This window comes from Macrobrachium rosenbergii, chromosome 2 (assembly GCF_040412425.1).
Source record: "Macrobrachium rosenbergii isolate ZJJX-2024 chromosome 2, ASM4041242v1, whole genome shotgun sequence".
NCBI lineage: Eukaryota > Metazoa > Arthropoda > Malacostraca > Decapoda > Palaemonidae > Macrobrachium > Macrobrachium rosenbergii.
This window is the reverse complement of record NC_089742.1, coordinates 30,675,006-30,688,347: the sequence shown is the minus strand read 5'-3', so window position 1 is coordinate 30,688,347 and position 13,342 is coordinate 30,675,006. Positions and strand designations below refer to the sequence as shown.

The window sequence follows — 13,342 nt, the reverse complement described above, 5'->3', positions numbered from 1 at the left end:
AGTCTTGGAATAAAATAAAGGACAATAAAAATAGTCATCCAAAAAACTAACAACGACTCTTACAAAATAAAAAAGAAATAAAATATGAGAATAAATAACTAAAATCACGTACGTAAAAAAACAATGATAAAAATCAACACAAGCAAGAGGTAATCAATTAACAGACTATTTGCAAGTCCCGCTGATGAGGTAATTAAACGAAAATAAAATAAATGAATGAATAAACGCCGTTTTCCCCAGAAAAAGAATCAAATCTATCAGTGGCTGCATCCTTATAAATGAGGCAACTCTGTTATAATTAAATCAAGTTCCGTTTCGTTTTCGGTGGGAAGTGTTTTTGCTGTTAAATAAAATATATACGAAATCTCTCACTTACTTTTTTTCATTGGCTTCTGCCCCACCTTTTATTACAGCTATTGATATTGTCAGTTTATATTATTATTATTGTGTGTATTATTTGTATTATTATTGGCCAATGAAATCATCAGCTTTACACAATCACGTGTGGAACAGAAATAAATTTCTGACTCACGTCGGGATCGACTGGTCTCTCAGGTGGAAAGCAAGGGCGTTACCACTGGGCCAGTGGGTAACGCCGCTAACTCCACTGAATTCTCGATCCCGACGTCAAATCAAGGCTATTATTATTATTATTAAGATAGTTTCTATAGTATCACGCTAATTGACAACAGTGTCAAAAAGACTATTGGAAAATAATAATAATAATATTACTATCATTATTATTATTATTATTATTTTATATTAATATTATATTATTATTATTTTAATTATCATTAACAATAATAATAATAATAATAATAATAATAATAATAATAATAATGATATTATTAATTATTATTATTATTATTATTATTATTATTATTATACTGAATTACCTATATTACAACTACATCATCAACAGCGACATATTTTCTTTTATTAATTTCATCAATATCATCATCGTCATAATCTTCACCTAATTTCCACTTCTTCATTTTATTACTATTATTGTTTCTGTTGCCGTCCTTAGGGGGGGGCGAAGGGGGGGGGTGTAGGAATCTAGTAAATACCCTGACTATCTCGCCAAAAAAAAAAAAAATTACCTATTTCTCGCAAGTGGCCCTCAAGTAAATGAATGATTAAATCGAATAATTAAATAATAATTAAACTGTACCTAGACAGACGTATAAAATTCATGGAATATTATCCAGATGACGTTCAGGAGAGTTGTCAGTGTTTATGAAAGAATATGTCCAGATTGTTTTTTAGTTTTCTGTAAAAGAAAACTGTTGTACCGGCTTTGTCTGTCCGTCCGCACTTTATCCTGTCCGCACTTCATCCTGTCCGCTACTGAGGCTAGAGGGCTGCAAACTGGTACGTCGATCATCCACCCTCCAATCAATAAACATACCAAATTGCAGCCTTCTAGCCACAGTAGTTTTGATTTTATTTAAGGTTAAATTGAGCCATAATCGTGCTTCTGGCAACGTTATAGGATAGGTCACCACCGGGCCGTGGTTAAAGTTTCATGGGCCGCGGCTCGTGAAGCATTATACCGAGACCACCGAAAGACAGATCTATTTTCGGTGGCCTTGATTATCAGCTGTAGCGACTGTGCAGAAAACTCAATTGCGCCAAAGAAACTTCGGCGCATTTTTTTGCTGTTTTTTGTTTTATTTTATTATTTTTTTTTTTTTGCAGCCTAAATAATCTTCTTGTAAAACTGCATGATGAAGTAAATAAAATAATAACATTATCCAATTTGAGTTTGGTTATAAGAGAAGCATATTACACGATTCATCACAGGGTGGGAGATGAAATGTTGAAGATGAAGATTACGTAATAGATCAAAAGAATAAATATATATGGCAGATATCACTGGTAAAAAAGATAATGCAAATGAGTAACATTCAAGTTTTTATTTAAACCCCAAATTTTCGATTAAACAGTAACTCTTTCTAATTTCGCTATATCTGATAACAATGACGAAACATTTTTAATTTGAAAAATCCACAATCTCAGCGTTTCTTGATGTTGTTTCTCGTCAAATTATAAGATGAAATGGTTGCATGTACGTATGTGTCTTGTGTGCGAAAGTAAACACTTCTAGTGTATTTATAGATGCACGAACGACTAAACTGACTTCACTGCAAAACGAAGCTGTATTTAAGAATGAACAGAAACTTGCGCTCTAATAAACTGTTAGAAAATCATTCTTATCATGTATATCAGCAACAGACATGAAATAAAAAAAAAGTTAAGGAAATACAGTAGCTTAGAAATGTAAGGTTTGGAAAGGGGAAGGTGGTTCAGACAGGCCAGATGTACAAACGAACAAACGCACAAACACCTAGGCCAGGGGAGGGGGGGAAGGGGAAGTGGGAGGGGAGGCATGTTAGTGGAGGTGTGGCTGTATATGTCAGAGATTGCACAATGTTCTTGTTGTGGTCCCTTGGCAAGGGAGAGAGAGAGAGAGAGAGAGAGAGAGAGAGAGAGAGAGAACCCCACCCAAATCCCCAGCTTGTCCTGCTCCAGAGGCGAAAACACACCGACCAAAAGGTGGTTGAAAGGAAGAGAGTGGAAAGGGGGAATATATATTTTTGGTGGTGGTGCATGTTGTCCTGTTACCCTCCCCCCTCCCCGACGCTGGGGATGTCCTGCAAAAATTATCTCTTGCTATTAGAGTTTTCATGCAGTTTTTTTTTTTCCCTTCTCTCTCCTTTTTTCGTGTTTTTTTCCTCATGGTGTTTTTTTTTTATTTATTACTCCGTTATCGATTTGCAAGAAGCACGTGCGCGCACAAGCAAACATATATGTATGCATGTATCACGTATTTATGTATGTATGTATGTATGTATATATATGTATAATATATAATTATTCATTTGTGTGTAAATTTACATATATACGTTTATAAATATATATATATATATATATATATATATATATATATATATATATATATATATATATATATATATATATATATAATATATATATATATATACTGTACATACATATGTTTATAAATATATATCTATAGATACATGTATATGTATATATATATTTACTTATCTGTGTGTAAATATACATATATATGTTTATTTATATATATATATATATATATATATATATATATATATTTGTTTATATATTTGTATGTAAATATACATACATACATATATAAACATATAATATATAAATTATAATGTATATATATATTTATTTATTTGTATGTATATATATACATAAATGTGTGTGTACCACCTCAACCAATGACAATCGAGTTAAAACGTTATAGGTTTGTCTCTACTGACTGTAGCAACGCTGCCGCTAAAGGCAGGTGATACAATTTCAAATGATACAGTTTGAGTTATCATCTTTTTGAACAACGACCGAGATCTCCAGTTCCTAAATGAAAACCAATCTCTCTCTCTCTCTCTCTCTCTCTCTCTCTCTCTCTCTCTCTCTCCCTAAAATACAGCAATCGCCAAAAGACCACCATTGCCCAGGTCCAAATCCGATCTTAAAATTCGAAATGAATTTTTCCCATTACCGAAGCGACAGGTCAACTCGATCCTAATAACCCCCAACAAAAGCTTATATTATATAGTATATCACAACCCAGCCTTCACCGTCAGCAAACGACCAGAAGCGACCAACAGCGACCAATTCTGGGGAAGGCGCGGCGTTAAGACCGGAGCGAAAATGTGGCTGAAATCATCACGGGAGGGAATTGTAGATACGAAAAATCATTTTTCATTTCCCAAATTGATGATGGCGGTCATAACACAAAATTACCAATTCAATTTACAGAGCAGAGCAGAGCAGAGAGAGAGAGAGAGAGAGAGAGAGAGAGAGAGAGAGAGAGAGAGAGAGAGAGAGAGAGAGAGAGAGAGAGAGAGAAAAGTGAGCGCTTGCAGTAAGGTTCCGTGATTGGCGAGAGGATTTTCAATTTACGTGTAAATATTCACTTTGCTGGTTTCAAAATACCTTTTATTTTAGAAAAAAAAAAAAATATATATATATATCGAACAATGTCAAAATTCCTGAGTTGCGTGCGTTGTGAGGGAGACCGATTTCAGTACGGGGAAAAAAAAAAAACAAGGAACAAAAGTATTTTTTTTGAGGTGTGTTTATTTGTTTAGGGCTGAAACGGGTTTATATTATTTCTAAAATTTAACTAAATTAGTCTTCATCTTTGGCTTCCGTAGACTGTTTTATAATCTGTCTCGAATAGGAACTATGAAAAACAAGTAAAAAATGCGCCCAAGTTTCTTCAGCGCAATCAAGTTTTCTGTACAGAGTATAATGCTTTATGAGCCGCGTGCCATAAAGCCTCCAGCCACGGGCCGGTGGTGGCCTGTCCTATAGCGATGCCAGACGCACGACCGTGGCTAACGTTAACCTTAAATAAAATAAAAACTACTGAGGCTAGAGGGCTGCAATTTGGTATGTTTGATGATTAGAGGGTGGATGATCAACCAACCAATTTGCAGCCCTCTAGCTCTCAGTAGTTATCAAGATCTGAGGGCGGAAAGAAAAAAAAGCTGACGGACTGACAAAGCCGGGACAATAGTTTTCTTTTACAGACAACTAAAAACAAGCAAAATGGATTATGTTTTAATTCGGGCAAGCCAGGCTTACAGGCTTTAAACGACTGGTCAATATCGTTCATATTTATTATCATACCAACTAAACATCATATTTATGATTCATACCCCCCAAAAAATGTTGTCAATCTTCAATTGAAAATTAGATTGATACAAACTGAAGCCTTTGGAAATGAGATGAACTTAATAGCAGTTTCAGGTCATAGGAAATAAAAGACGTCATACATTTTCCAAACATTAACTGAATAAATTTTGCTTTTTTCTGAACATAAGTTACATCATTATTGCTTTTACAGCACATCCATACCGTCAAAAATGACGGTAATACAAAAGAGGTCGATATGAACTATGCACGTTACCTACATTCCTGAATCTCTCGGCAAGGTACCCTTATTCTCATTCTGCAGACTTGTAAGTTTTAAGCTTCCATAGTACAGAAGTGTATGAAGGTATATAAAAAATGTGGAAAAAATAACAAACGAAGAACAGAGACAAATAAAAAAATAACAATGAATAAACGCACTAATAAACAACAAAATTAAGACAACAGAACAGCACACTGCCACTGCCTTTAAAAGTGTTATTCCAGCCCCTCTTCCACTTCAGAGCATCAACGTCAATTATTTGCGAAGACTGCATGTAAATGAACTTGTCATGCGGTGATCCTTTTCGCAAAAATTCCACCCCGTGAAATGAGCCGTGCATTCATATCATTCCTCTCGTATCACATTCTGTTCTGGCGGACATTTAGAGAGAATCATTTGGGAAAATCCTTGTGGGTTCATTGTTTTTTTTTTTAAATAGACATTTATCTTTTAAATATCTTTTCAAATGAAGGTAATGCGAGCGTCTAGGCTCTGAAGGTGACCTTTGCGAATAGAGTCGCGTCTGGTAGAGAACTGGGTATGGGTATGATGCAGATGTAGGTTTGGGTATGGGTCTGGTACGGATGTGGGAACTAGCAAATGCGAGCGGTAACGAGCATCTACTAGTTAACAGTGAACTGTATAACTGCAATGTATGAGCAGACAGTCAGTTATGCAATATACAGTTTTCAATGATGCAAGCACGTATGAAAGCACAATCTAATGATAATATTACTGCCACTGCTGTGAATGCACTTTCTTTATCTCTTTCACTTGTTCATCTGTTGTACGATTATCTAAACCAGTTTCATTATATTTTGAACTGAACTGAATATAGAATTTAGGCCAAAGGCCAAGCACTGGGACCAGTGAGGTCATTCAGTGCTGAAACGAAAATTGACAGTAAAAGGTTTGAAAGGCGTAACAGGAAAACCTCGCAGTTGCACTATGAATCAATTATTTGGCGAGGGTTGAAAGTAAGATGGAAGAAAGAGAATATGAAAGGAGGGACGGTAAAAGAAACGGAAGGGGTTGCAGCTAGGGGTCGAAGGCACGCTGCAAAGTAATGCCTACAGTGCACCGTATGAGGTGCACTGAAGGCATTACCCCGCTACGGAGTGTTTATCTGTTATTCGATTATCTAAACCAGTTTCATCATATTTTCTTCTCGCTTCTCTGACAGACTGAGAAATCCACACTACATTTTTTAATGACCTTCCTTCAATTAACCATTTTCCTGGGTCAGAATTACTATGAGAAAATCACACTACATTACTGACAATGTCCTTTCGTTATGCAAAATTCCTTAGTTCAGAATTAACATAATCACCCGAACAAATCACACATAATTTCATTGCTTGCAATACTGTCCATTTTGCCATCGTCTCTATTAGCAATAATATTAGTCATTACTTGCCCTCTTGTCAATTCTATCATTGTTCCTATTAACAGTAATATTCATAAATCATTCCAGGCATCTATCTTATACTTTTAAATTTCAAAATACTAAAATGCAATCACAAGATTGCAATGACCTCCAGCCGAACGCTCACGCCCATCTTGTTTCTCTGCAGTATACGGCAACGTGGGCGGCATGGGAGGCGTTCCCCTCCCTAGCACCTTCCCGTGGGCGGCTATGGGCGTCGGTGTGAGGGGCAAGCCTCGGAGAGGGATGCTGAGACGGGCGGTCTTCAGCGACTTCCAGCGCAAGGGTCTGGAAGACAGATTCCAGGTGCAGAAGTACATCAGTAAACCGGACAGAAAGAAGCTGGCGGAGAAACTGGGACTCAAGGACTCACAGGTACGATTGAAAAATGTTTGACTCACAGGTAAATGTTTCATAAATGTTTACTGCTTCATGTTTATTTTTAATATTTTAAGTTTAATTCCTTGAAGGAGGCATAATCTGTTGTCTTCTGCATCTCAGCTAAGTGGCGGAGAGATGAAAAAAAAAATGACGACAAAGGCATGGACAGCGGACAACAATTAGTGCAGAAACTTGCGCTTTAATTTTTTGCAAATCTAGCAAAAATATGTTCTATATATACGGTCCTTGCACTTGTGTCTATTGAATCAACTGAACTGAACTGAAATGAATATAAAATTTAGGCCACAGGCCAAGCACTGGGACCAATGAGGTCATTCAGCGCTGAAACTGAAATTGACAGTAAAAGTGTAAAAGGTGTAACAGGAAGAAAACCTCAAAGCAGTTGCACTATGAATCAATTGTTAGGAGAGGGTGGAAAGTAAGATGGAAGGGAGAATATGAAAGGATGTACAGTAAAAGGAACGAAACGGGCTGCAGCTCGAGGCCGAAGGCACGCTGTAAAGAACCTTAAGTAATGCCCCTCTACGGGGGTTGAGTGAATCAGTACCAGAGCAGAAAGGAAAATATGCTTCTTACATTTCCCTGTACATAGACTTGATTTGTACAAGTAAGACTCTAAAGTTCACAGTTCCCACCAAAGTCAGATTCGTTTTGTACGGGTTTCCTATGACTCAGTACAGAGACTTGTACCATAAATACGTCCCAGTACCAAAGACCTGTTTCATACATGTGCCAAGCATTTCAACGGTTTACTTTTCTTCACATCCTATTTTCCATTTTCTTTTCGCCACTCGATTTCCTTATATTCCCGTGCGCTATTTTCACGCTTTCTTTCCTCTTTAAAGCCTTATAATCATGTTCTTTTTCTCTTTAAAGTCTTACTTTGCTGCTTTTTTCTCCTTAAAGCCTTATTTTGTTGTTTTTTTCCCTCTGTAAGCCTTATTTTCTTTTTTTTTTCTCTTCAAAACCTCATTTTCCTGTTTCTATTCTTTTAAGCGCTGTTTTCCTGATTCCTTATTTTCGGTGTCAAACCTCATTTCCTGTTTCTTATTGTCTTTGCTAAAGCCTTATTTTCCTGGTGTTCTTTTAGAATTCCTATTTCCCAGCCGGTTCCTGTCGCGTCTTATTTCCTCATTTCACTTTTCCGCTCTCCACTTCAAAAGATTTTCCGTGACTCATTTTACCAGTTTTATTTTTCGCGCCTTATTTCCAATATTTTCCACGACTTTTATTTCCAAGCTCTATATTTTCGGAACTTTTTTCCCCAAATAATTTTTTTTCTTGGCCATATTCCTTAAATCTTTTTTCATACATTGTACCCAAATTTTTCTTAAGAGTATTTCGCGACTCTTTATTTTACCATTTTCATTTTTCGCGATTATTTCCAAGCTCTTTATTTTCGCGCCTCATTTCCCCGATTCTTTTTTCCCCTCCATCTTTTTTACATATATTTTTCCCAGGTTTTTTCCTTAAATCTTTTTCCGTACATTTTCCCAAGTTTTTTCCCTAAAATTTTTTTTCATACGGTTTTCCCAAATCTTTTTTCCCCCTAAATATTTTTCCATACAATTTTCCCAAAACTTTTTTCCTACAATTTTTTCCATAGTTTTCCGAAATCTTTTTTTCCCCTAAATATTTTTCCATAGCTTTCCCAGATCTTTTCTTCCTCTAAATATTTTTCCATACATTCTTCCCAGATCTTTTCTTTTTTACCACATTTTTTTTTTTTTGCGCCTTACTTTCCCTCTCTTTTGTGACGGGGAGGGAAGGAGCGAGGAAGGTGGGGGCAGAGGGGAGGGGAGGGGAAGGAGGCAGCATCGGCGCGACGGGGAGCGGCGCCCCCTTCTCCCCCTCCCTAATAACAGGCGCCTCTCATCATTAGCAACAACCTCATGTTCGCACCAGCTGTCGTCAGCGTCGTCTCTATTTATTACGCCGGATATTATTACTGGCCTTGTCGGGGGACGGACTGGGTGGGTGTAGATTTCGGATGCGGGTGTGTGGGCGTGTGGGTGTGGGTGTGTGGGCGTGTGAGTGTGTGGGCGTGGGTGTGTGATATAGATTGTAATGAAAGACTCCAAGATCTCGCCACTTAATTATGGGGGGTGGTCGTCGGCGTTGTCACTCCCGCCCCAACCACTCCCCCTACGCAAACAGAAACAATACAAGACTTGTAAATGATATTAATTTTCTCTCTCTCTCTCTCTCTCTCTCTTTTAACACACACATATATATATATAAATATATAGAAATATATAATATATTATATATATATATATATATATATATATATATATATATATATACAGTATATACTGTGTATATATATATATATATATACATATATATATACATCATATATATATGTATATATATATATATATATATACATATATATACTGTATAAATGTCGAATTTAACTAACCTTTCACAACACTACCTCACTACTATAACTAAAAGGAAGGGTCCTATGCTGGTCCTCTCACCCAATCACCCTCCCCCAACCCCCACCCCTGGCAACTCATAAGTGCCAAGTCGTAAAGTGCATCGAAGTAGGTGGCTTATAAGGTCTCTCTCTCTCTCTCTCTCTCTCTCTCTCTCTCTCTTTCTCTCTCTCTCTCTCTCCCTGCAACACGGGCCTTTCGTGATGCATGAGGGCAACATAATGGCGCAAATACAATGAGCCCCAAAGGAGTGCCTTGAGGAATTTCGTAATTATAATGAGTGCCTTGTACCGTCATGAACTATTTGCTGCAATATATCCTCCGAGGAAGAGGAGCTTCTAATACCCCGCGCTCATAATTCGCACTAAGTTGGTCCTAGGTTGTGTGTAGATATCTTTCACCATTGATTTTTGAGAACCGTAACCATAATGAATGAATGAATGAATGAGGGAGTGAATGAATAAATGAATGAATGATGAGTGAATGAATGAATTATTTATTGAAGAAAGTATTTATAGTAATGTGCAAATATTTAGCATAAATATAATATATTATATATATAGTATATATATATATATATATATATATATATATATATATATATATATATATATATATATATATATATATATATATATTTGATGCAATATTAAGACCATCACGTATAAAAGGGTAAGGTCTAAATAACCATTATTTTCATCCAGCATTACACAAATATATCATCTACGCAAATACACCATCACGTACCTTCCTCGGGTCATTGCTAAATGTTTCTTTTCATTGACAACTGTCAAATGAAACTTAGTACGGTGTAGGACACAGACAGACAGACTGAGAAATACATCTCCATTTCCGACAAAGGAAGAAGTTTGGTCTTCTTTTCTTCTTTTTCTTCTTCAATCACAGCTTAATTTTTTTTTTGGCCTTGCACTTCAAAGCTGAGACATTGAAGTTGAGACACTAGTATATAGGTAAGACTTATTTTGTGGTGTATGTAATGTAAATGTGTGGTATATGTAATGTAAAGGAGAAGGCTAGGGCAGTTCGTCTTAGATACTATGGCCATGTAATAAGAAGGGAGGTGGAACCAATCAAGAGAGCTAAGAACACGCCAGTGATTATTAGGAGTGTGGAGCGTCAGCGAATCAGTTGGATGGATGTGGTGAGGAGGGATATGGGTCAGGTGGGACTGGGGGAAGAAGAAGATGCAAGGAACAGATGGAGAAAGTTGACTCGAGCGGCCGACCCTGCTATACACTGGCACTAATAAGGTCAAAACAAGAAGAAGTATATAGATAAGGATTACAATATCTATATTTCTTACTATATTTACATTTTCACTTAAATTCACACCAACTCATTCAGACAGCAATATTTAGTCACGATTACTACCGATATTCCCAAAAAGTAAACATCCAGGTCCAAAACATCATAATGTACTTGTTCCCAAAACATAAACATTACTTTTTTCTTTTCCAGCTAACATATACATGGCCACTTTCTTCCAGCAGGTACAAACCTTATTTTCTTATTTATCCATCTGTTAATTTCTTTTTGCTGAGTTCCTTACTCGTCAATCTTTTATTTCCTTGTTTTCTGATTACCTTATTCGCCAGTCTTTTATTTTCTTGTTTTCTGGGTTCCTTATTCGCCAATCTTTAACTTTCTTTTTTTCTGAGCTCCTTATTCGTCCATCTATCATTTTTTTCTGATTTCCTTATTCATCCATATGTTGCCTGTCTTTCCTCTGATTTTCTTATTCGTCAATATGTTATTTTTCTTATTTCTTTTTTTTTCTTAGTCCATTTATTTTCTTTTCTCCTGATTTTCTTATTCGTCCATAGGTTACTTTTCTTATCTTACCATTATTATGTTCTTTTTGCCCAATTTCCTTATTCGTCCATCAACTATTTTATTTTATTTCCTTATTCCTCCATCTATTACTCGTCCATATCTCATTTTTCTCTCTTCTTCTCCCAAAGGTCAAAATCTGGTTCCAGAACAGAAGGATGAAGTGGAGAAACTCGAAGGAGAGGGAACTGCTGGCCTCGGGCGGCTCTCGGGAACAGACTCTCCCGACGAAGAACAACCCAAACCCGGACCTCTCCGACGTGGCCGACGAGCGAAGAACAACGACAACCAACGGCGCCAAGGAAGACAACACGTCGCAACAACAGGACGACTCCCACCTCCACGGCCCGAAGGACCACCTGGGAGTCTCCCACAAGGAGCAGCACTTCCAGGGGGCGCGGCGGCGGCGGCGGCGGCGGAGGCGGCGACGACGTCGTTGGAGGAGGAGGAGGTTTCCAAGGGGGCGCCCCTCCCGCCGGCGCTCCTACTCAGCCACCGCCCCCCGTCCAACACGGGCGGGACTACGTGTCCTCCCTGGCGGCGTCCCTGCCGGGGAAGATTCAGATCAAGGACCTCACCTCCCTCTCCTCCTACGGGAAACCCCCCACCGCCTACGCCTTCCCTTACGCCGATGGGGAAGGGGATTATTCCGACGAGGACATCAACGTCACCGACGACCTCGTCGTTTCCAACAACGAGGACAGTGACAATGATTAATTATTGATTGATCGTCCTGAAAAGCGAAAGACGCGGATCTTTCTTTTTCGATCTTTGTGATTTTTTTTTTTTTTTGGCGTCTTGTATCAGTAATAACTAAGATTTAAGTTTTTTTTTTTTTCTAAATCTATCGACATTTTTTGGTTTCGACGTCGATATCGAATCTCGATTATCTTATAAATGTACCTGCTTCAGCGTTTACCGTAAGAAATGATTGTCTAAACAAACCCATGCACTCGAACCAACACTCACATACACACCCACACAAACAAACGAAATCACGAACAAAAGCAAACAGAGAAAACTCAGTCCAAGTAAACAACATCGCCCAACATAATGCTTCACCCTCGACGCAAAAAAAAAAAAAAAAGTTCCAAATGACCAACACAGAAAAAAAACATAAAAAGCACTCTCACAAACACACACACACACTCACAAACGAAATCATAAACAAGCACAAAAAAACACAGAAAAGTTAAATCACAAACAAAAAACATCCCAACGTAATGCTTCACCCTCGAAGCAAAAAAAAAAAAACATTCAAACCAACCAGAAAAAAATAAACAAACAAATAACATATATAAATGTTCACCCAGCGTTCAAAATAAAAAAAAAAAGAGCCATCAAATCAAATTACTGGGTGATTATAATCATAGGGTGAAGGCATCCCACCACCCCTTTTGACATGAATAACAATTCATTAATTGCACATGACGTGTCCTAATAACTAACATTATCACCGCCATAAACATTGTGTGTGTATGTTTGCTGCCGGGCGAAGAATTAAATCACTGGAAGGGGGTTATTTTTGTCTGCAGGGAATAAATTTTATTGTCGGGGGAAATTTATTTACTATGTATGCATATTCCACGACGGGAAAACTAAATCACTAGAAGGGGTTACTTTGATGTATAAGAAAAATATGAAAATTATATATAAATTTCACAAGAAAATTAAATCACTGGAAGAGAATATTTTTGTCCCTAGGGAATAAATTCTATTGTCAGGAGAAATTTATTTACTACAGTATGTGTGTATATACCACGACGGGAAAACTAAATCACTAGAAGAGGTTATTTTGATATACGATAGAAAAAATATTAAAAATAAATTAAAATTCAACAGGAAAATTCGTTAGGGAATAGTTGTCAGGGGAAAATTATTTATGTGCGCATATTCCACGGCGGGAAAACTAAATCACTAGAAGGGGTTATTTTGATATACGATAGAAAAAATATGAAAAATAAATTCACATTTCACAGGAAAATTAAATCACTGGAACTGGTTGTTTTTGTCTGTAGGGAATAATTGTCAGGGAAAATTTATTTACTGTGTGTGTATATTCCACGACGGGAAAACTAAATCACTAGAAAGGGAAAAATATTAAAAATGATATAAAAATTTTGCAAGAAAATTAAATCACTGGAAGGGGTTATTTTTGTCCGGAGGGAGTAAATTTTATTGTCAAGGGAAATTTATTTACTGCGTGTTGTGTATTTTCCACGGCGAGAAAACTAAATCACT

The 13,342-nt window shown here is 37.0% G+C and overlaps 1 protein-coding gene across 1 annotated transcript in view; it reads left to right on the top strand.

Moving 5' to 3' along the window:
• LOC136844637 (homeobox protein DBX1-A-like) overlaps positions 1-11,955 on the top strand; it is a 47,848-nt gene extending 35,893 nt beyond the window's left edge. The window contains 3 exon segments of the mRNA XM_067113914.1: positions 6,553-6,779; positions 11,233-11,486; positions 11,488-11,955. Coding sequence (XP_066970015.1) covers positions 6,553-6,779; positions 11,233-11,486; positions 11,488-11,818 — 812 coding nt within the window. The 3' untranslated portion in view covers positions 11,819-11,955.
• Positions 11,956-13,342: the final 1,387 nt, after the last annotated feature.